The sequence below is a fragment of the Neoarius graeffei genome, chromosome 3 (genome assembly GCF_027579695.1).
Source record: "Neoarius graeffei isolate fNeoGra1 chromosome 3, fNeoGra1.pri, whole genome shotgun sequence".
Classification (NCBI taxonomy): domain Eukaryota; kingdom Metazoa; phylum Chordata; class Actinopteri; order Siluriformes; family Ariidae; genus Neoarius; species Neoarius graeffei.
The window spans coordinates 29,204,411-29,229,168 of record NC_083571.1 but is presented as its reverse complement, the minus strand read 5'-3'; the positions used below and the strand labels follow the sequence as shown (position 1 = coordinate 29,229,168).

Genomic DNA, 24,758 nt, shown 5'->3' with positions numbered 1-24,758 from the left:
AACTCAACGTGACACAGAGAACAGAGAGAGTGAGAGTGTTCGGAGTGGTAGTTTACGAACGTATAATACCCTAGGCTTGAACACGCACTCCATAACCAAAGAGGATAGAAGCAGCAACTACAGCAACATATCGCTTATCCAACAGAAGACATGCATTGCGGAGCAATAGTCAAACATAAGCTCATAAGTTACAGTCAATTTCCAGACTAAACTCAGTTTAACAGAGCATGCTGCATGCTCTTTAGTTTTGTAGCGCAGATTACCTGGCTAACTGCAGGAAGCGGTTAGCTGCACAGCTAATGTAGCCATTGCTAGGCTAACGCACCGATTTTAAAACACGGCAAAACGACCAGTTATACACTTACTTGTTCCGTGTTTGTTGCTGATGCGGCAGGGATGCTTGGTACGGACCCAGGCTTCAGTGACAGTTGATGTGCAAAACCTGCCCTGTACTGTCCCAAGTTGTGGAAACATTCCTCAGGAAAATGCTTCCGACAAACATACACCGTCTTAGGTAGACTCGACGGCGTATTATTGAAGTAAATAAAATTAAGCCACTGCGTCTTCAGGGGCTCTCCCGTCGGCAGTAAAAACAGACTCTTTTCTGTGTTGTCACATCCATCTACAGCGCAATTTCCATGTTTCGCTCGCTCAGGTGATGCCATGTTGTTGTGTCCTCTATGGTCTCCTCACTACAACTGGGCAGGGCAATCCATACAGTGGGTGGGAATCCAGAGGGGGGGCGTGGGGATCATCTCCCTTGCTGACGTAGTAAAGGGAAGAGCTTATCAATGCGCCGTTTTGACGTGCCATTCTCAAATGTTGGGCATAGTTTGGTTTACACATTATGAAATTTCTAGCCACTGGGGTGACTTAAGAAGGTCAGAGGAACTCATTTTAACGTTAAAAAACCTCAGAAAGTGAAAATTTCATGCCATGGGACCTTTAAGGGATTGGCTGATTAGAGAACTGCATAAAACAACAGGTGGATGTTAGGCTGTTCCTAATGAAGTGGCCATGGCCAGTGAGAGTGTGTGCATGCGTATGTAAAATTGGAGAATATTTGCTCATATGTACATAAGTGACTTGTCCAGGGTGTACCCCGCCTTTCGCCCGTAGTCAGCTGGGATAGGCTCCAGCTTGCCTGCGACCCTGTAGAAGGATAAAGTGGCTAGAGATAATGAGATGAGATGAGATGTACATAAGTATCTGGATGTCATCCCATGGCAAAATAATTCCAGGGAAATCTGAACATGTCCAAAACACAGAAACTTTTGACAGTCCTGTGGAGGAATTAACCTCGCTAAAACGGCGAGAGCATAATCAAACCAAAGTGACGCAGCCATCATAATATGAATTGAATCAGCAAAGATTGCCAGAAAAAAATAAATAAAGTGCTCTTCAAGTCTAAAACCCACCGAACCCATAGCAACCACAATCACTGTGAACGTGAGCGTGTGATTTGTTCACGTCATTTAGAAATGTCCAAAATGGAATAAATTCCTCAAACCAACATAACCACGTTCATAAAACAGTGTTTTAGTTCTCACCTCATCTCATCTCATTATCTCCAGCCGCTTCATCCTGCCCTACAGGGTTGCAGGCAAGCTGGAGCCTATCCCAGCTGACTACGGGCGAAAGGCGGGGTACACCCTGGACAAGTCGCCAGGTCATCACAGGGCTGACACATAGACACAGACAACCATTCACACTCACATTCACACCTACGGTCAATTTAGAGTCACCAGTTAACCTAACCTGCATGTCTTTGGACTGTGGGGGAAACCGGAGCACCCGGAGGAAACCCACGCGGACACGGGGAGAACATGCAAACTCCACACAGAAAGGCCCTCGCCGGCCACGGGGCTCGAACCCGGACCTTCTTGCTGTGAGGCGACAGCGCTAACCACTACACCACCGTGCTGCCCTGTGTTTTAATTCTGTTGATCAAATATTAATGAATTGAAAGCACTTAATGTGTTATAACAGTTTTCTGGGGTACTTTTGTGAGATTAAGTTACGTTTCCTAGAATTCTTTGTGGCGGTTTGTGAGTAGACTGAAAGAATTTCAAGGAGCTAAGTGTAAAAAACTAATCAGCTAGCTAGCATTGGACATTTTAAATGAAGTATTCAAAAATTTTCTGAATGTCAAGGAGACAGAAATGGAGAGACAATTGACATAACGAAGGTTGCATTGTTTTGTCTTGCTTTCAGTTCGTCTCTTGTGGGCATGGCCAAATTACGGTTGAATATAACCGCTAGATCAACAGGCTAAACCATGTGAAAATGAATAACAAATGATACAAGCTTTAAAGCTAGACGGCCCTTCAATGTCATAAAATCGGTGAAATTCACTTCCTTCTGAAATTTGGTCATTGTGATATATGTTTATTTCTGTAATATCTCACAAAATATCAGGCCATTCTGTGGCTGGGAAGTTATTTAATTTGAGGGGATTAAAGCAAATAATGTGCATGAAATCGCTCGCTTTGCGCAGTCAAGCCGACAGAGGAAGTCCGTGTGTGTGTGCGCATGCGCAGGTTTACCTTTGACCGTGCACTGACGGTTCCATCATTCTGTCGCTAAACGAACAGCTGATCACACCGAGGTGCTCGCTGACCGCCGATATTTATTAGTTTGGTCCTGCATTTCCTTTCCTTCGCAACATAACGTCTTTTCTTCTCGCTTTCCGTTACTGTAGTCGGTCTTTCTTGTTTCATTCGCACACTCATGTCCTCCATTTCCTTCTCCTGTTTTAAATTTGTGTCCCACAATGCCTTGCGCGAATGGAGAAAGCCCACCACGTCATGCATGATGTAGTATCTTGAATTGGGTCATGGTGAAGCAGGAAAAAATAGCAGAGAATGTAGGGCCACGTGGCCCTAAATTCATTATTTGTTCTAATAAAAAAAAAACTAATAAAATTGGAAGTCTGATTCAAATTCAGTCGCTTTCGGTCCACTAAACAAAAGTAAACAAAAAAAATTATTTTTATGACCTGAACTTGAAAAATCTGAAAGGCAGTCTACCAGCGCTACTGAGGTAATAATCATTCATACTGTTTTTTTGGCTTGAAAACCGACTAACAGTCGATTGAAACCATGTGGCGTGTAGTAGCAGTTCTGCACGCAAGCTCATTTGCCTTGACCCTAGTTTTCGCACTGTGCATTGAAAAGTCGGCCACTATTTCTGTGCTCAAGGGTGCAAGACAAAACAAGCACAGCCCACTATCAATCAATGGCATTTCATCACATTCATTACTCACACCTAAACCGGCGTGATGGACTGATGATTTAAAGCATAGCCTGAGGCTATTAATCACAAGGACTGAATAAACAGTAGGACTGAATAATAAGGGAATATAGCTGACCAAACATGGTGCTTGAGATGTAATCTATTGTCTTTATTAGGAAGACCTGTATAATCTGCAAAATCGAGACTGTTTTTTGTTTTTCGCACCATTCTGTATAAACTCTAGAGACTGTTGTGTGTGAAAACCCCAGGAGATCAGCAGTTTCTGAAATACTCAAACCAGTCCATCTGGAACCAGCACCCATGCCACAGTGAAACTCACAAAGATCACTATTTTCCCCCATTCAGATGTCTGATATGAACGTTAAAGGAACAGTCCACCATACTTCCATAATGAAATATGTTCTTCTCTGAATTGAGACGAGCTGCTCTGTACCTCTCCGAGCTTTGCACGACCTCCCAGTCAGTCAGACGCGCTGTCACTCCTGTTAGCAATGTAGCTAGGCTCAGCATGGCCAATGGTATTTTTTGGGGCTGTAGTTAGATGCGACCAAACTCTTCCGCGTTTTTCCTGTTTACATAGGTTTATATGCCCAGTGATATGAAACAAGTTCAGTTACACAAATTGAAACGTAGCGATTTTCTATGCTATGGAAAGTCCGCACTATAATGACAGGCGTACTAACACCTTCTGCGCGCTTCGACAGCGCATTGATACGGAGCTCAGGAGTGAAGGTATCAATGCGCTGTCGAAGCGCGCAGAAGGTGTGAGTACGCCTGTCATTATAGTGCGGACTTTCCATAGCATAGAAAATCGCCATGTTTCAATTTGTGTAACTGAACTTTGTTTCATGTCACTGGTCATATAAACCTATGTAAACAGGAAAAACGCGGAAGAGTTTGGTCGCATCTAACTACAGCCCCAAAAAATACCATTGGCCATGCTGAGCCTAGCTACATTGCTAACAGGAGTGACAGCGCGTCTGACTGACTGGGAGGTCGCGCAAAGCTCGGAGAGGTACAGATCAGCTCGTCTCAATTCAGAGAAGAACATATTTCATTATGGAAGTACGGTGGACTGTTCCTTTAAGTGATGTTCTTGACCTGTAGCTGCATGATTTTATGTCTTGTGCTGCTGGCTGCTGATTGGCTGATTAGAGAACTGCATGAATGTGCAGGTGTTCCTGTTATAGTGGATGGTGAGGGTATACCTGTATACACTTGCACATGGTGTGTGTGTGTGTGTGTGTGTGTGTGTGTGTGTGTGTGTGTGTAGGCTCTGTGCGCCTGCAAGGTGGCAGGTCTAAGCTGGATGGGACAGTAGAAGTGTACATGAATGGTGTGTGGGGGACAATCTGTAGCAACGACTGGGATGACAGAGATGCTCACGTGGTGTGTCGACAGCTTGGACAAGGGTCAGTACACACACACACGAAAATTTGAAGTTTATCTTCGAGTCGTAAACATATAACATATACACGAGTGATCAAAGCGAACAAGTGAAAATATTTTCAACACGAGAAGATAAACTTCATGTCTTCATGCCACCCTGTTTAATGTTCTTTTATATTATATGGACACAGCTACAAAAAATACTCAAGTTATTAAAAAAAAATATTTAATGTTGAACCAGTTCGCCATTTTGACAACACATGTCTAGTCAACTGGGAAATATGTCACTCAGATCTGCAATGAATTTCATATGAAAAATACGAGTTTTTTAGCACGAGAAGATAAACTTCATATCTTCAAGCCAAATTGTGATTTTCTTTTTATTATATAGACACATTCACAAACAAAAAGCACCCAAATTTATCAGAACAATTCATCAATTTCCTCACGAGTGACCTATAGAGGTTTATGTCCCCGTTTTGGTTCTCCATGTCCCGGATGGAGCTTGTATGAAAAATACGAGTGGCGTATTTCCCAGTAAAACTCTCGTGTCCATATATTAACTCTCTGCTGTAAAATGTACTTTTTCCTTACAAACTTAACTTTTTTTCCTTAAAAACCTTAATTGTACTCAGTGAAATTCATACCTGAATATTTACGCTGCTAAAATAATATAAATCCAACTGCAATTTTAGCTGTATGGTAATAATAACATGGTAAAAACAAAGTGACACAGTTCCAATTACCATATTATCTGATCATATTTCACAGTTATTACATTCTGAGAGTATCCTAGTTTGATGTAAGCCTTTTACACTCCAGTCAGCTGAATTGACACACTGAATTCATTTACATCCAGTATTTGCATCTTGTTGCCATATGGCAACAATTACATTTTACCATTTAATAACAGACTCAAATCTAAACTTGTTTTAATAATAACAATACAAAGTTGTTATTATTATTATTATTATTTTAGGTTTCCCCTAAAGCATCATAGCGTAGCAGCCCAGCTACGCTGAATTTATTGACCGATACACTTAGTGACAAGACCGCAAGTTGGCCTAGTGGTTAGCGTGTCCGCCTCTCGACTGGGAGATTGCGAGTTCTACTTGCAGTCGGGTCATACCAAAGATTTTGCCAAATCCCAGGCCATCTGATGTTTTTTCATTTTATCATTGTTCATTGTTCACTTCAGTCTTGAGTATTAGGTATTTAGTCATCTGCACTATTGCTAAAATTTAACGATTAGTATTTTGAACAACTCGTGCCATGTTGCATCACCATTCACTTTGTTTGATGTGAAATAAACTGCAGTCTCCTTTGGAACAGTACACTGCTTGTGAGATGCAAGCAGGTATTGTATTGACTGTTTTTTTTCTGTTTTTAGGGTGGGAATTCAGTAAAATTATAAGTAAAATACCAAATAATAGCCGAGTTCCAATTAACCGCCGAGTTCCCTTTAACGGCCGGGTGTACGCGTGTGTTGTGACAAATAAAGGCCGGTTCCGAATACTCGCCGGGGTCTAAAAAAAAATAAAAAAAAAGCGTCCGAACGTTCTATCTAGAATCTTGAGGCCCAGCACTTTTCTGGTTTTCTGGTGTTTAAACGATTTTGCATTGCATAGTTTTCTACCGAAACAATATGAATGAATGATTGAATGAATGAATGAAATTATTTCTATAATACTGTTTACAACATTTTGTTACGTGATAATAAACATGCCATTTCAATGTTATAATCTTGGTCTACCGTAATATTTCTTGAGGAATGCAACTCCGTAACTTTTGACAGATGTCTTAGCCACCCCTTTGGGTATACCCAACGAAAGCCAGCGTGTGTGGTGACATTGAGGACTGCGGGTTTCCAAGGTTGGACTGCTGCTTCTGTTAAACGACCTAAATTGCCGAATGCATGCGTCAAAGCACACACTGAGTTTTATTAAAGACCTTATACCATTTCACTTGCCCTTACCCATTCGGATCTGGAAGACACTTTACAAAAAAGGTGAGAGCGTTCTAACATGCATTTCAGTCTGCTCGCGGCCAATCTAATCCAAGGGGCCTTTTCAACAAGTAATCTGTCGTGCAAGTTGGGCAGAAGCACGCGTCAGGCAGGCAACATGTAGGCCTACAAGTCAGTAACCTATTCAACTAACTTTCATCCGAACTTTAAGTTTTCTACGGGGTCGAGCCACCGTACCAACTCACTCGGGGAATAGGCTCATATCGGCCAAATAGGGAGACGTCTTGGAGAGAAACGTGATGCAAGATGACAGTATGTAGCCACTGCAGGTCACTTATTTTTCAGCATAAGAAAAAACCCTTTGGTTTGACACTTCGCACCCTAATTATGTTGCTTCAACGTCGCGCCCTCCATGCAATTTCAGATTGACAGACATCGCGAAGCGCAAAGGGTGGAGGCTGCATGGGTGAGGGTGATAGCAAGTGACCATAACTTTGCAGAGTAATTAAATCACAGTGCTGCGCACAGACAATGGTGTGGTTTCTTGATTATTTTGTAAAGCATGCACTTAACTAGTCATTAACAGGAAAAGGTGTGTGATTTATCCTTTATCCACCCCGACTGTGCCATGCGAAGATGCATTCTGCGTCTTCAAAATTCCCCGAAGTCGGCACCGTGCTATCTGTAATCTAACTCTAAACAAACTGTAAGTTATACTGGTTAAAAGTAGGCCTATCTGAGAATGATTTTTTCCCCCGTTTTGAGGTAGATTTTGGGGAAGGTATTTGTGAAGAAGGAATTAATCGCCTGTTCCAAATAGCCGCCTAGTCTCTAATACGCGCCGGGTCTCTTACGTGATTGAGACAAATAATCGCCCGGGCTATTATTTGGTATTTTACGGTATACCCTTTTCCCCAACATGTTGATCTGGTAAAAATCAGCTCTAGATCTCACCAGAAGTCACGAAATGAACCCTTATAGTTCATAATTTTCCAGGGGAGCATGCCCCCGGACCCCCCCCCCCCCCAGCTTACACATCACAGGGTTCTCCACGGATTGAAAATATAGGGGGGTGGGGGTCAATCAGATGACCTTGAAACAAATTTGCATGAATTTACATATGTCATTTGCATAGAATTTGCATAAAATACTCTCAAATAGTAATCATTTAGAATAGAGGAATCAATTGGACTGGTACAAAACACATCATACATCAAACATTACACACTTACACATCATATTCAGACACATTGTTTGAAATGGAACTGGAAAAAATATTTTTTTATTTAGCAAACTACAAAAAAAGAACAGAAAAGTACAGAAATGTTTTTGTATTAACTATATTCACAATGCTCCACAAAAGCTGACATTGTTTGAAATGGAAATGTAATTGCAGGCACCACTGGAAAAAATAATTTTTTTTTAGAGAGTAAAGTACATTGAAAAGATGTTGTTTTAACTATATTTACACTGCTCCATGGCTATATTTACACTGTTCTATGGCTATATTTACACTGCTCTATGGCTATATTTATACTGCTCCATCCATGTTCACCAGTTAACAGTCTAAGGGTACGCTGACACTTGCACGATTCCGTGGCACGCATTGGCACGACTCGAGTCGTGCCAGTGCGCAAACTAGTTGTAAACTGGCGTGAAGTGTGCGTAAACCTGTCGTGACTGCGTGCCATGTCGGGACGAGAATTTTGAAATGTTCAAAATTTTGGTCACGACAAAATTTCGCGACCGGGTCGTGAACTATGCGCAAACTGTTCGTGATCTCGTCGTGAACTCGTCGGGACGATGCGGGAGGATGCGTGCCAGTGCGTGGAAGTGCGCGCCATGCCACGACTGTCACGAACTGCCACGAATAGTTCACGAACAGCTCACGTCGAGTTCACGAGTAGTTCACGACATGTTCACGAATTGGTGCGCGTCGCAGCGTGGCCGTGCCTTCCCACTGACACGGTCACGCATTGATGGCACAAGCAGTTCACAACTAGTTTATGCACTTCACGAACAGTTTGCGCATGGCACGAGCAGTTCACGACGAGTTCACGAGCAGTTCACGACTACTGCGCGACAGTGGCGCTCGCGTCGGTGCGGGGGCATATATAGGGCTTCCCGGACACTTCTCGCCATTCGCAATTTTTTTTCTTGCTTTTTTCTTTAATGTCTTTTATTTTCTATTCCTTCATGACTTTTTTTTTTGGGGGGAGGGAGTTTCGTTTCTTTTATTTCAAAAATGGAACAACTGTGGATGCAGCTCATGAAGCTACTACCATTCTTTCTTGCCAAGGGACAGCACCAGCAGGGGACATGTAGTAATGTGACAGGTAGTCTCGCTGATCCTTTGCATCCTTCTGGGTATGATGGCCGGTTAGAGGCAGCAGCCCCTGCAGGTGTCGGTCAGTCCTCCATCCACCAGGGATCAGATCATGTGTGTCCGGATCTTCGCGGTCCACTTCTGAAATTGCATGTGGGTATCTGATGAGGATGAGGTTGTGCATGACACAGGCGTGCCCAAGTCGGCACGACACCGTCCGAATTGCGCAAACTCGTCGTGCCAATGCGGGAAGTGCGTAAACTATGCGCAAACTATGCGTGAACTCGTCGTGCCAGTTCGTGAATGTGGACGGGCACGCATTCGTGAACTCGTCGTGAACTATGCGTGAACTAGTCGTGAACAGTGCGGGAGCCTCCCAGTTCGTGCCCCAAAATGGCACGACTTGCCATGACAAAATCGTGGCCAAAAGTCGTGCAAGTGTCAGAAGTGTAAGAAGATAAAAAAGGAAAATGGCATTGTAATTTAAACTCATTCATACAGACTCAAGCAAAATGCATTGTAATAGTTACACAGCCTAACATGATCTCTAAAATATGGTTGCACAAAATGCTTTGATATTTGAAAGAAACTAACTCAAAATTACCTGCTTTCCTCTTTTCCTAAACATCCACTTCGAAGGTGATCTTCCTGTTCCTAATGCCTGCCCATAGTTTTGCAGCTTTGTGAAAATCAAACTCTCGAACTTGGTGTCGATTCACACGTTATTATAAAGGCGTGTTATCTCCCGGCGCAAGAACAATGTGTCAAAAACGCCGAAGTGTGAAACGCTTTTCTTAGACTATAATCGTCAGACTGACTAAACTAATTGCTGGTAAATGAGTTTCACACTCGGGTGTTGTCGCGTTGTCGGTACTCCAACAGAGAAAGGCTATCTGTCACAAAGAAAACAAAGGGACGTCTCTTCCTTTTGTAAAGGGGCGGCAGAAATTAAACGGGGGCGGGAATCACAGAAAGGGGGGCGGCCCGCACCTCTAAAACCCCTCGTGGAGAACCCTGCATCGCCTACAGTGGCATCCTCTTTGCACCTCACTGCGCTCAGGAGGGCCACTGCTCTTTCTAGTTTTTCTAGGGGAAAACTTTTGTCTAAATACTGAACAGTACTACTTTTAACAGCTCTTGGGTGATGAGTCAAGCGTCTGCTGAAAAAGGAAGTGCTACCAGCATTTCCTGCTTATGTAACCTGACAATTGTGTTTCATAGCAAAATAAAGGTCCCCCTTTTCACAAATAAACAGTAAAACATAGGTTTTCTTATACTGCTTTTGACAAAAATGAGATAAACAAATTGTTGCCATATGACAACACGATGTAGTACTGGGTGAAGGTTTCTAAGTGTCCTGTTCGCATTTGTCTGTTCTCAGAATTGTACAGTATTTTGTTATTATTTCCATTACAGTATCAGTATGGACGGTATATAGATGACCTGCAACCACGTGATCAAAATGTGCTACGTCATGAGTATCTGCCATGATGGCGGATATGCAAAGCAACTAGGATGGCAGCTGCTGAAAGTGTGTCTGTAAACAATGCTGAATTTTCTCAATATTACCACGATTTGAATGATTGAGCGCAGGTTCGATACAAAGAGAAGATAGATATGTGTGGTTTTGACCCATATTATTTAAAAAAGTCAGACTTTTCTGAAGATAAGACGCTTCTACCGACCATTGAGCACCCAGATATTGCATTCTATCTGGTTTGGCTGCCGAAGAATCAAGTCTGAACTTGAACGAAACATAGCCCATTTTCTGAGTGGGTGCCCAGTCTGGGTTGTTTCTATCGTATAATTTTGTTGGCGCTCCTAGAAGCGAAATGGTAATACGCGTGCTAAGATTACAACAATGACCGAGTGAACCACGACAAGAGAACGCTGATTTTATAGCAAAATTCTAGCAGCACGAAATAAAATTCTTCCATGATATTATTGAGAAAGCTTTTGAATCTCACCTGAGATAAAATGATGACTGCAAACACGAGCTGTTTTGGTTTTAGCCCCTGTTAGATCAGCCCTGCCGATGTTGTTCAGCCGTGCTCGTCTCCTCTCTTCTCCGTACTAAGCCTCAGAGTTTCCTCGCCCTCTTTCCGAATCACGGACGGAATTATATAAAATCGGAACGTGCCACGGTCACGAGTACTGTTGTGACCATAACCGTATACAGCACAAAGATATGGCGTAGCTAAAAGAACCCTTAAATCAGTGGAAAAACAAAGAGTTGCACACGCGTGACTATGTTTTGTATGGAATGTCGCTTGACCCCGCATTTGTATATCTACCAACATGGCCGACATCCGGGTTTCTATTTTGCTTTGACGTCACTCACGAGTCAAGGATTCTATTGTTAAAAAGGTTGATAGAGTATTATTTATTATATTAGAAGTATATTTTTGAAGGACATTCACTCTGCTCGGCTAGAAAAAAACAATCTCTCTGTAGCCTTGCTCTTTTTGACCAAGTAAAGTCATGCTGTCTCTTGAAAGGTCAGAGGTCACTTTCACACCTCTCCAGCATAAGTTTAGCAAGACACACACACACACACACACACACACGATCAATCCTGTGACCTCAAGAAATCATTTGCCCTTTGTAAATAATGAATGGTGCTTTTCCAGTCAGATTGATTCAGTTGATTAATAATAAATGCGAATTGGAGAGCAGGAGCACTCACTCACTCACTGTCATTCTTGTCATACATAACATGATTGAAACGTGTGAAATAATGGCGCCGATATTCTTCATAAGCATCTTTTTTTCTTTGAGTGTCATTCTACAACGTTACAGTGTGTAATATAATGTTAATCCCTATGTTCTGGGATGTTTCACTGGCTCAACCATCTGTTCTGATTGAATACATTTATAGCAATATAAATGCTAATGTATGGTAATAGATACAGAAAGACACTTGGGGATCCTCCTGGCAGGTGTGTGCACAGACGCGGGAGTAAAGAAGAGCTGGAGGAAACATGGAAAAGATGAAAATCATTTACAAAGTGTCGTCAGGTTGAACTATTAGGCGCACCAAATAATTCCTAAATTTCTAAGACTTTTAAGGGTTAACACATAATTTTTTTTGCCTTGCTACTTGTACAACACTCGTGTCAGATATGACCAAAGGGTCTGTGTAGGACGGCCCCACATGGACAGTTGAAAGTCACAATTGGAGGACGCTCTGAACACTTACGGTACAGTAATGCTTTTATGGCTGAGGACTACAGTTGACTTGCTAACTTTAGGACTGCAGTTGTCATGAACAGTTTTGCACTCAAGTTTCCATCAATGAAGAGTTTATAACATCAGCGAAACTGACTTCATGTTAAAACTGTTAATGTTATAGTCATGCTGTCTGTTGTTGCCCAAATGAGGATGGGTTCCCTTTTGAGTCTGATTCCTCTTGAGGTTTCTTCCTTATGTTGTCTGGGGGAGTTTTTCCTTGCCACCGTTGTCACGGGCTTGCTCATTGGGGATAGATTAGGTCTAAAATTGGCTCATGTCTTGGGTCATTCAGATTCTGTAAAGCTGCTTTGGGACAATGTCTATTGTTAAAAGTGCTATACAAACAAACTTGACTTGACTTGACTTGACTTGACTTGACTTGACTTGACCAAAGGGTGTGCCATGGGATATCAAAGAGGGTGCTGTAAATACAACACCCTTGTAGCTTCTAATTTGTAGATATATAATAATCTGTCTCGTTTAACCAAATTTTAAGAATTTTTCCTAATGAAAGTATTTGAGCGTATAAAGTAAACCATATAAAACTTTAGTACACTCAAGCACTAAAAAAGACAAAATCGTGAGCAGACCTTAACTCCTAAATGGACAGAATCAAGTTCATGCATTACCACCCCGAACACAACAATCACACTACCAATTCTTTTTTTAAAGATATTTTTTGGGCTTTTTTCACCTTTATTATTGGATAGGACAGTGTAGAGACAGGAAATGAGTGGGAGAGAGAGACGGGGAGGGATCGGGAAATGACCTCGGGCCGGAATCAAACCCGGGTCCCCGGATTTATGGTATGGCGCCTTATCCACCTGAGCCACGACGCCCCCACTACCAATTCTTTTGCTAATGATTTTTATTTACGAAAGAACGACACGTCATTTAAAAAAAAAATCGTTGATAGTTACACGTAACATTATGGAACATCCGAGAAACTCCTATTCCTATTATTCCTATTGTTATAGTAGCTATAGAGTAGCTACTAGTAGCTATTATTCACTCACCAACATCTGTTTTTCTCTCTTGTGGAGTTAATAAGACAAACAAACAAACGGAAAAAAAATGCAGCTTGTTATGTTACCGAGAAAGCGCAGAGTGTAAAATTCTCTATCCTGAAGACAAACACGTTAACCAAGAATCACAAACCTTATAATCTATCTGTTTAAACCCTTCCCTTCCCTTTTCTTTTTCACTCCATCTTTTTTTAGGTATAAAGCACGAGCACGTGTGAGCTCCCTATCTAGGCTGCCTCTTGCTGTAGTGCACTGGAGGACGATAGGGTGCAGTGGGGATGAAGCCGACTTGCTGCAGTGCCCTCGACTGGTTTGGAACGGAGGACAGTGCGCTAACCAACAGGCTGCTGCTGTCACCTGCACTCCAGTGGAGGGTACACGCACGCACACACACACACACACACACACACAGAGTTTTAAAAATATGTCCTAAATATCCTTGTGGAAACAAGGAATATAAAACCCACACCTACAGTATACATGCATACACTTATTCTGCAATAATATATAACATTTGTGATGTGTGTGTGTGTGTGTGTGTAGCTGCAACGTTTGTGCCAGTGCGTCTTTCTGGAGGAGCGACTACATATGAAGGTCGAGTGGAAGTGTATCACGCCGGGCAGTGGGGTACAGTGTGTGATGACCAGTGGGACAATAATGACGCTGAGGTCGTGTGCAGACAGCTGGGCCTGGGGTAACACACACATACACACACACACGTACGCAGAGTGAACTAGGCAAGACATGGCTTTGTTCAAACATTGGGAAGTGTATATATATGTGTGAGAGAGAGAAAGAGAGAGCGAGAGTGTATATGAGATAGACGGACATGGAGACAGAGTCAGCACTGTAATTATTGGCACCCTTCATGAAAATCAGCCAAAATACATGAACCATCGAAAATGAACAAAACGAAATCTTCCGCTCAAGCAAGAAATAAAACCACTCACCTTCCCTCTAACAAAAGGTCCTTGTAGAAACCTGTGTTTAGGAGAACAAATATTATTATTTTAAAAGATACGTTGCGAAATTACTCACTCTCCTGAAGACTATTTGGTTTAAGATTGAAAAATCTGATTTTTAAATGAAACTATGTAGTTCTTCTATTTGTTTAAGCTGAAATGATTATATATTGGGTGTCATTCATTGTTGGTCATTTTCCTGAAGTGTGCCAGGAACAGAGAGGGAGAGAGAGGGAGAGAGAGAGAGAGGCAGGGTGGAGGAAGTTAGAGTGGGCATTTTAGAAAGTAGAGATTTACCAAGCGTGAAAAAAGAAGGACTGGAATGAAAGACTGAGGGAAGAAGGGAAGAGAGAGAGAGAGAGAGAGAGAGAGACAGAGTGTGTGGTCTGTGTGAAAGACAGAGCTTCATTGTTTCAGCTCCTCTCAGCCTAATTGTGACTGATGACACTAACGTGGAGAAGCATTAACATGGGCGGCTACGCCTGTGCACTTTTCTGTACATTCATCATCCGTAGCACAAGTGTGTGTGTGTGTGTGTGTATATTTGTGTGTGTGTTCATTTTGATCATGTGGTGTGTATCTCGATGTGGATCTCTTCTCTGTGTACACGTGTTTATGTGATCTCATTTTTGTGTGTTTATAGAACTGTGCATGTTTATCACTGTGTTTATCACTGTGTGCGTGTAGTGGCACGGCGAAAGCCTGGGTCGGGGCATATTTCGGTACCGGTGTGGGCCATGTGTTGCTGGATGAAGTCAGCTGTACAGGAAATGAGCTCTCCATAGAACAGTGTCCGAAGACAGCCTGGGGAGAACATAACTGTGATCACACTGAGGACGCTGGAGTGTCCTGTACACCACTTACAGGTATACACACATACACACACTCACTCACTCACTCACTCACTCACTCACTCACTCACTCACTCACTCTCTCTCACATGCCATTTTTATCTCAGATGGATCAGTGCGCTTGGTGGGTGGAGCAGGAGGGTTTGAGGGAAGGCTGGAGGTTCACTACCAAGGCCGCTGGGGAACAGTGTGTGATGATGACTGGACAAGCACCAACACACAGGTTGTCTGCAGACAACTGGGCTACAGGTAACACACACACACACAAAATTCTTACTCAGTTGATCAAGTAAAATTCTGACATAATAACAGACCTCAGTTAATTCACTTAGCCTTTGTAGATTATCTCTGATTTTCGCTTTGGATGTTTGTTTGTGAAAATGAGGCCTTTGTTGTAAAAATCTCCAGACTTTCAGACTTCACTGTTCCCAGTACACAGGAACATCACACTCACTCTATTCGCATTTGATGTGAGCTAGAAGCGGACGTACAGTGTATGTGTGTCTTCTGTTCATAGGTCAGGGCAGAGTGTGAACCCGGTGCGTTTTGGTGTGCCGTCGGGGCCGATTTTACTGGACGATGTGAGCTGTACAGGAAAAGAGCCGACACTCTCACACTGCGCCAAGAGAGAGTGGCTTCGACATGATTGCAAACACACAGAGGACGTGGCTATAGTCTGCAGCACACAACGCACTGGACATGGCGTGCCAACCAGTACGACCAAACACACACACACACACTCTTACTTCATCATATAAACCCCAAGTTCTAATGCACCACGTTCCGGCTGCTTCATATGGGCACTTTCCATAGTTAACACTTTTGTTAGAGTCGCTGAGAGAGAGAGAGAGAGATCATGGAGCTTATAATATCTTACAATATATGATCCAGTGTGAAAAGTGGTTCAGTTTGGTCAAATACATCTTTAAAATCATAAACACTGTCAATATAATGTCATTACATTGATTCTGATTTTATTATTGTATTTATTATTTTTATCTGTAAATATAAGTAGGACATCATTACAAGTTTTTTTTTTTTTACTTAGTAAGTAAGTAATTCACTATTGTTATATTACACAAGTGAAAATTAGGAATTTCTTTGCATTATACAACACTGCTAGTCATTAAAACATTTTACAACAAGTATAAACATTAGCAGCCATTTTACTACACGGATGAATATTAGCTAACATTTTACTATATAACGAAACATTAGCAAACATTTTACTACATGGATGTACATTAGAAAATATTTTACTACATGGCTACGCATTAGCAAACATTTAACTACATTGAAAAACATTAGCAAACATTTTACTACATGGCTACACATTAGCTCATATTTTACTACATGATTAGATACTAGCAAACATTTTACTACATGGATAAATATTAGCAAACATTTTACTATATAGCGAAACATTAGCTCACATTTTACTACATGGATAAGCATTAGCAGACATTTTACAGCATGGATAAACATTAGCTAACATTTTACTACTTTAATAAACATTAGCTCATATTTTATACATATTAGCAAACATCTTATTCCATGGATAAACATTAGCTAGTGTTTTACGACATGGATAAACATTAGGTCATATTTTACTACATAGCTAAACATTAGCTAACATTTTACGACATGGATAAACATTGGCTCATATTTTACTACATGGCTAAACATTACCTCATATTTCACTACGTAGATAAACATTAGCAAACATTTTACGACATGGATAAACATTATCTACGTAGTAAAATATGAGGTAATGTTTATCCATGTCGTAAAATGCTAGCTAATGTTTATCTACGTAGTAAAATATGAGGTAAACATTGGCTCATATTTTACTACATGGATAAACATTAGCTAACATTTTACTACATGGATAAACAGTAGCTAACATTTTACTACATGGATAAACATTAGCTAACATTTTAGTACATGGCTACACATTAGCTCATATTTTATGACATGGATAAACGTTAGCTAGCGTTTTAAGACATGGATAAACATTGGCTCATATTTTACTACATGGCTAAACATTAGCTCATATTTTACTACGTGGATAAATATTAGCTCATTTTTTACTACGTGGATAAGTATTAGCTAGTGTTTTACGACATGGATAAACATTAGCAAACGTTTTACTACATAGATAAACATTAGCTCATTTTACTACTTGGCTAAACATTACCTCATATTTTACTACATGGATAAACATTAGCTAACATTTTACTATATGGCTACACATTAGCTCACATTTTACTACATGGATAAACATTAGCTAGCATTTTAAGACATGGATAAACATTGGCTCATATTTTACTACATGGCTAAACATTAGCTAACATTTTACGACATGGATAAACATTAGCTAACATTTTACTACATGGCTACGCATTAGCTAGCGTTTTACTACATGGCTACACATTAACCGCTAACCCCGAGTTGGCCTAGTGGTTGCGTGTCTGCCTCTTGATCGGGAGATCGCGAGTTCTACTCGAGGTCGGGTCATACCAAAGACTGTCATAAAAATGGTACCTACTGCCGTATGGCAAGGCACGGTGCAATACAGATGTGAGTGGAGAGTCAAACTCTCGTGGTTACCAGAGGGCCAGCCCCCTGCTGTAACCCTAGATATGCGAGAGGCCGAGGGCTACAGAAACGGAGATCGGCGCAGCCTAATGTGCCATACGGTGCGGGAAGGACTTTAGAATACACATTAGCTAACATTTTACTACATGGATAAACATTAGCTTATATTTTACTACATGGATAAACATTAGCAAACATTTTACTATAGTAAAATGTTTGCTAATGTTAATCCATGTAATAAAATATGAGCTAATGTTTATCCATGTATACATGGATAAACATTAGCTAAAATTTTACTACATTGCGAAAGATTAGCTAATATTTTACTACATAATAAACCTATATTAAACATATGATTATCTTACATGGCTAAATGTAAGCTCTGGTTTTATCACATGCCTAAATATTTTCACATTTCCATCCCCATGAGTGATTACTCCTGTGTAACGAGTGTGTGTTTTATCCTGAGGAGTGTGAGAACAAATTGCTCTCAAGCTGGATTGAACATGCTTCAACATTAAAAGTCTTCAGAAAGGAAATGAAACCCTGGCAGCCATCTTAGAGTGTTTTAACAGTTCCAGCTGCTGATCAACTTATCAGGCGTTATTCCCATTGCTCTTCATAAAGAGCAAATTATTTTACCTGGAACAACACACACACATATACACACACACACAGAAGTAAGTGAGTTTGTGTATGTCAATGTTTTCAGTCTCTGATGATGCTGTGGTAATAAAATTGAGTTTTATGGACATACAGGGCGGCACGGTGGTGTAGTGGTTAGCACTGTTGCCTCACAGCAAGAAAGTCCTGGGTTTGAGCCCAGTGGCTGACGAGGGCCTTTCTGTGTGGAGTTTGCATGTTCTCCCTGTGTCTGTATGGGTTTCCTCCGGGTGCTCCACAGTCCAAAGACATGCAGGTTAGGCTAATTAGTAGCTCTAAATTGACCATAGGTGTGAATGTGAGTGTGAATGATTGTTTGTCTCTATGTGTCAGCCCTGTGATGACCTGGTGACTTGTCCAGGGTGTACCCTGTCTCTTGCCCATAGTCAGCTGGGATAGGCTCCAGCTTGCCTGTGACCCTGTATAGGATAAGCAGCTACAGATAATGGATGGCTGGCTGGATGGATGGACATACAGGAGGCACCAAAGCACTGAAATACAGCCCTCATATTCATCTTGATGGATAGAAAAAATATTTTATTTGGAAACAACAATTAAATTAAGCAGATATTTAGTACAAACCATTTAAATCCTTCAGTCATCTGATGAAAATGATTAGTGAAGATCCTTTTCTATTTTAAGTGGCCAATTTCCTTTCAGAAATTTCGAGAACAAAAGAAATTTCTTTTTTTTTTCAAGTAAGATAGCCAAAACACTGCATTAGTGAGTGATCACTACACAATAGTCACCTAACATGAGCTAACTTGAGTTCTGTAAGATTAGCATGATCGATAGAACAACATTGCTTCCATCTTAGCCAAAAAAGGGTGCAAAGCCACTAACAGGAAAAGGAGTTTGGAAGTATGTAAAAAAGAATTTAATTTTCCTATCTGTTGCAGTGGGGGTGTGGTCAAGGACTGGTTTGTGAATGGAGAGTGAAGCTGGGGAAGGTGAGTGGCAAAGTGGAAGTGTTACACTGGTGCTGAAACCCAGGACACTGAAAGGAACCATTGCCATGGAGTCCTCCCCATTTAAAGAGCTATTCCATGCCCTTGGCGCCGCCCAACAGAACCAGCACCAGGTGCTGGTCGCGATGAGGATGGAGCAGGAATGACGCTTCAAGGCTGTGCTGCAGGCCCAACAAGAAGCCCACCAGGTGCTTCTGTGCCTCAGCACTCCAGCAGGTGCACCAGCCCCAGAGTCCACGGGGTTCCCCCATGTTATAGGGCTGCATGATGACTTGGAGACTTTCATGGCGCTCTTCAAGCGAACCTCGGAGGCGTGGGGGTGACCGGATGAGCAGTGAGTGGCCTGCCTGTTACCACTCCTGACCAGCAAAGCACAGCTTGTGGCTCAGCAACTGCCCCCAGATCTTGAAGCACGCAATCCTCCAGCGAGTTAACTGCTCCCCAGAGCAACATTGGCAGCGCTTCTGTGTGCTGATGCTGGAAGGGGTCGGCTGGCCCTTTGCCTATGGCTTGCAGCTGCAGGACACCTGCTGGCTGTGGTTGAGGGCAGAGGACCGTGATGTCGAGGAAGTCATTGATGCGGTGGCGCTGGAGCAATTCATCACTCGGCTGCTGAGGGGGACAGCGGAATGGGTCCAGTGCCACCACCCGGCGTCGCTGGATTGGGCCATTGAGCTGGCGGAGGACCTTCTGGCAGTGGTTCCAGTGGCAGGCAGACATCTGGCTTCTTTTTCTTGTCTCGTTCTGTGCCCCCCCCCAGTTCCTCCCGTCCCTCCCGTCTCTCCCATCCCCTCCCCGTACCCCCTCTTCCCCTTAAGTTTCTGTGTCTTCCTCGCAGGTGAGTGCTCCTCACCCCAGCATTGCAGAGGTGAGGCCTGGGCTGGTGTGCTGGCACTGCAGGGAGCCTGGGCACTTCCAGGACCAGTGCCAAGCGATGGAGGTGGGGGCAGTGGTCCAGATCCATGACACGCCAGAAGCTGCCCCTGATTGAGCTGAAACGTACCACATACTGGTCAGTATTCAAGGGGGTACACATCAGGCTTTGGTGGATTTGGGTTTTAATTAGACCTCCATACATCAAAGCCTAATTAAATGCAGGGCACTGGAAAATGCACGTTTGGTGAAAGTTACGTGTGTGCACGGTGATATACATAAATAGCCACTAATGCCCGCAACTGTTCATTTCCGGGGAGAAAAGCATAGTGTCGAGGCGGTGGTTAGTCCAAGCCTCACCCATCCACTGATCTTGGGAACAGATTGGCTGGGGTTTAAAACCCTAATGAAACAGATAATAGTGGCTGGGTCCTGCAGTAGCATGTCACGGGGGAATCCCGCTGCAACGTTGGCCGGGGAGGCGGTTCCAGGGCCGTCCGTGTCAGCTCCGTGTCATGATGACATGGAGAGTGGGGAGAGTCCTCCTACCTCTCTGGGGAATCCGTTAGGGGATTTCCCATTGGAGCAAGTGCATGACGAGTCTCTGAGACATGCGTTTGACCAAGTGAAAGTAATTGATGGTCAAATCCTCCAGCCTAATGTTGCGCTTTCCTTCCCATACGTTTGTATTATTAAGGATAGGCTATATCGAGTGACGCAGGACACTCAAACGAAAGAAAAGATGACAGTTTTTGGTCCCAAAGTGCCGTAGGGTACTTTTATTCAATGCAGCTCATCATAATCCTATGGCTTGGCATTTGGGGCAGGATAAAACACTAAGTCATCTCATGGCCTGTTTGTATTAGCCAGGGATTCGCGCTGATGTCTGCAGGTGGTGTGTGGCATGTTGCGACTGTCAGCTGGTAATTCCAGTGGCCACACCAAAAGCACCATTGCACCCCCTACCATTAATTGAGATCCACTTTGAAAGAGGCATGAATCTCATCAGGCTATTAGATCGATCTGCACGTGGGTATTGCTTTGTGTTAGTCATAGTGGCTTATGCAGCATGAAATCCGGAAGCAGTGCCTCTTCCCAATATCTCAGCACCCAGTGTTGCGGAGGCACTCTTCCGCGTTATCTCCCGAGTTGGGATTCCAAAAGAAATCCTGACTGATTAAGGCACTACTTTTATGTCACGCACACTGTGAGAATTGTATGAATTATTGGGGATTAAATCGATTCATACTAGTATTTATCATCTGCAACAGGCTGGTCGAACGATTTAACCAAACACTTAAAAATATGATTCGTAAGTTTGTTCACGGGGATGCTAAAAACTGGGACAGGTGGCTAGACCCTCTGTGATTTGCAGTGCTCAAGGTCCCACAAGCTTCCACCAGCTTTTCCTTGTTTGAATTGTTTTATGGGCATAAGCCCTGTGGTGTCTTAGACATCATTAAAGAAAATTGGGAGAAGGAGCCTTCTCAAAGCAAAAATGAAATTTAATACATTCTTGATCTGAGAGCAAAACTCCACACACTGAGTCACATAACCCAGGAGAATTTGCTACAGGCCCAAGAATGTCAATCTCGCCTGTACAACAGTGGGGCACGGCTAAGGGAATTTGCACCGGGAAATAAAGTCCACATTTTACAGGCCAGTTCAAGTTCAGAATTACTCACCAAGTGGCAAGAGCCCTTTGAGGTCACACAGCGAATTGGGGAGATTGACTATGAAGTCAAACATCCAGATAGAGGTGACATGTCAAATTTACCACCTCAATCTCCTGAAACAGTGGAGAGAGGAGGTTCCTGTGGCTCTGGTGATGGTAGTTCCCAGAGAGGGCAGAGCTGGGACCGGAGGCAAGTCTAAAAAAATGTGACCCAATTCACTCCGGTCCCCTGTGGAGACCACCTCTCACCATACCAGAGAGTATGGTCATTTGGTTGCAGGAGGAATTCTGTGATGTGTTCTCGCCCCTCCCTGGTCGCACTGACCTCATAGAACACCACATTAAGACTCCCACAGGGGTGGTGGTGCACAGCTGCCTGTATCGGCTCCCCAAACACAAGAAAAATGTGGTTTGGGATGAACCCCAGACTATGCTGAAGATGGGGGTAATTGAGGAGTCGTACAGTGACTGGAGCAGCCCAGTGGTCTTGGTTCCCAAGACCTGATGGGTCGGTTTGGTTCTGTGTAGACTATAGAAAAGTCAATGTGGTGTCTAAATTTGATGCATATCCGATGCCTCACATTGATGAACTGCTCGACTGGTTAGGCGCGGCTCGCTTTTACACGACACTGGATTTAACAAAGGGATATTGGCAGATCCTCTTGACTCCATTATCTCATGAAAAAATGGCCTTTTCCACTCTGTTTGGTTTACACCAATTTGTCACCCTTCCTTTCGGGTTGTTTGGGGCCCCAGTGATGTTTCACCGTCTCATGGACCAAATTCTCCGTCCCCACAATGCGTATGTGTCAGCCTACTTAGATGATATAATCATTTATAGTAATAATTGGGAGTGGCATCTACAATATCTCAGGGTGGTCCTGAGGTCGCTGAGGCACTTGGGGCTCACAGCAAACCCGAAGAAGTCCGCAATTGGGTGGGTGGAAGTACAGTATCTGGGCTTCCACTTGGATCATGGGCAGGTGCGTCCCCAAATTGATAAGACTGCAGCGATTGCGGCCTGCCCGAGACCTAATACCAAAAAGGGGGTGAGGCAGTTCTTGGAGTTGGCTATTAGGTATTAACTATCAGCTATTAGCTGGCTGGCTATTATAGGCAGTTCATGCCTAATGTTTTGGACGTCACCAGCCTGCTGACTGACCTCACTGAAAAGGGAGCACCAGATCTGGTCCAGTGGACGGAGTCTTACCAACAGGCCTTCAACCAGGTAAAAGCTGCACTGTGTGTGGGGCCACTTTTATACTCCCCTAACTTCTCTCTCCCTTTTATGTTGCAGACCAACGCGTCGGACAGAGGGCTGGGGGCTGTTTTGTCCCAAACGGTGGAGGGAGAGAAGCGCATTGTGCTATACATCTCCATGCAGGAGATGAAGTACAGCACCATCGAGAAGGAGTGCTTGGCCATCAAATGGGCGGTCCTCACCCTCCATTATTACCTGCTGGGATGCCCTTTTACCCTTTACTTGGATCACACCCCGCTCCAGTGGCTCCACCACATGAAGGATGCCAACGCCCAGATCACCCGTAGGTATCTGGGTCTGCAGCCTTTTAAGTTCGAGCTGATCCACAGGCCGGGGGCATAGATGGTGATAGTGGACTGCCTCTCCTGGCAAGGGGGGAGTCAAATGCAGGCCGGATGACTCCCTGGCCTGAGTCGGGTGGTGGGGGTATGTGGGAGTGGGGGCGTGGTCAAGGGCCAGTTTGTGAATGGAATGCGAAGCCGGGGAAGGTGAGTGGCAAAGTGGAAGTGTTACACTATCGTTCCAGGGTAAAGTGTAAACAGGAACAGTTTGAAATGTTAGCTGTCAAGTATCTTGACTGACAGCTTAGCGAGGAAAAGAAAACACTGGCTAGGCTAAGGTTATATTAGCTGACGTGATCACTCAGTCCATTTAGCGTAGCACATATTAGAGCAATCTGAGGACAATCACAGTAACTATAAATATGTAATCTTGGGCTTCTTCACCACACAAAAACCCAAAGCGACCTTTTATATAGCCTAATGGATGGTCTGGCTGACTCTCTCTCTCTCTCTCTCTCTTTGTGTTTCCTGCTGTGCTTTCTCTTTCAGTGATCTTTGGCATATTGAGTTTTATTGCTTTGGAAAAAGGAGATTGGATTTTGAAGCACAAGAAGATCCTCTAAACACACTGATGTACTGTTTCCTGCTGTTTTCTATTTGCAGACGCTTTCTCTCACACACACACACACACACACACACACACGTTTTCTCTGCCTTTTTAGTATGCACCAGAAGACCCCTTACACATTTTGCCTTCAGTTTTCTTTTTCTACACGCTCAGCTCCAGACCCCTTCCTGCTTCGTGTTGGTGTTTTGTATGCATCTCACGAGGGACCTCTTTTGGTTTTATAATCCAGTTTACGCTACCACACACACACACACACACACACACACACACACACACACACACACACACACACACACACACACACAGAGGCTAATAAATATCATCTCTTATTGGCAAAATAGTATTTTATTTTTCACTGGCTATGAAAAGTAGCTACAATGAACACGCTTCATCTCCGTTTAACCCTTACAACTTCATTAACATGAGCTTGGGGAAACAAAGAACAGGTGCAGCTGATCAGATAACAAGAACAGAAAACATAGACTGTGTAAGTGACGTTAAAAGCCAAAAGGGAAAAACGAGGCACATTGTGTGGAACATGATCGGAACATCATCAATTTTTTAAATACAGATGGAAGCCAAAGTTGGAAAATGTGTCCTTTCTGAAGCTTCCACTTAAATCCAGAGTGGGTATGGCCTATAATTAATTATGAACGCTGTTACTATCCCATCAGAAAACTCCAGAGCCAAAAGCAAAGGTAGAAATGGCAGCACTGTCGGCACAGTGTGTGAATTATTACTCTAACAGTTCCTCGACCTCAGCTACATCACTCAGGTTTAGAATTGTTCTCAGCAAGCGATTTGTG

General features: G+C 43.1%; 1 protein-coding gene across 2 annotated transcripts in view; it reads left to right on the top strand.

The window, feature by feature from the left end:
- Positions 1-24,758, top strand: part of prss12 (serine protease 12) — a 78,360-nt gene that overhangs the window by 24,357 nt on the left and 29,245 nt on the right. For both annotated transcript variants that reach the window (XM_060916598.1, XM_060916599.1), the window contains 6 exons: positions 4,529-4,667; positions 13,388-13,566; positions 13,736-13,886; positions 14,842-15,020; positions 15,113-15,254; positions 15,523-15,719. In XM_060916598.1, coding sequence (XP_060772581.1) covers positions 4,529-4,667; positions 13,388-13,566; positions 13,736-13,886; positions 14,842-15,020; positions 15,113-15,254; positions 15,523-15,719 — 987 coding nt within the window. The remainder of the gene's footprint in view (positions 1-4,528; positions 4,668-13,387; positions 13,567-13,735; positions 13,887-14,841; positions 15,021-15,112; positions 15,255-15,522; positions 15,720-24,758) is intronic.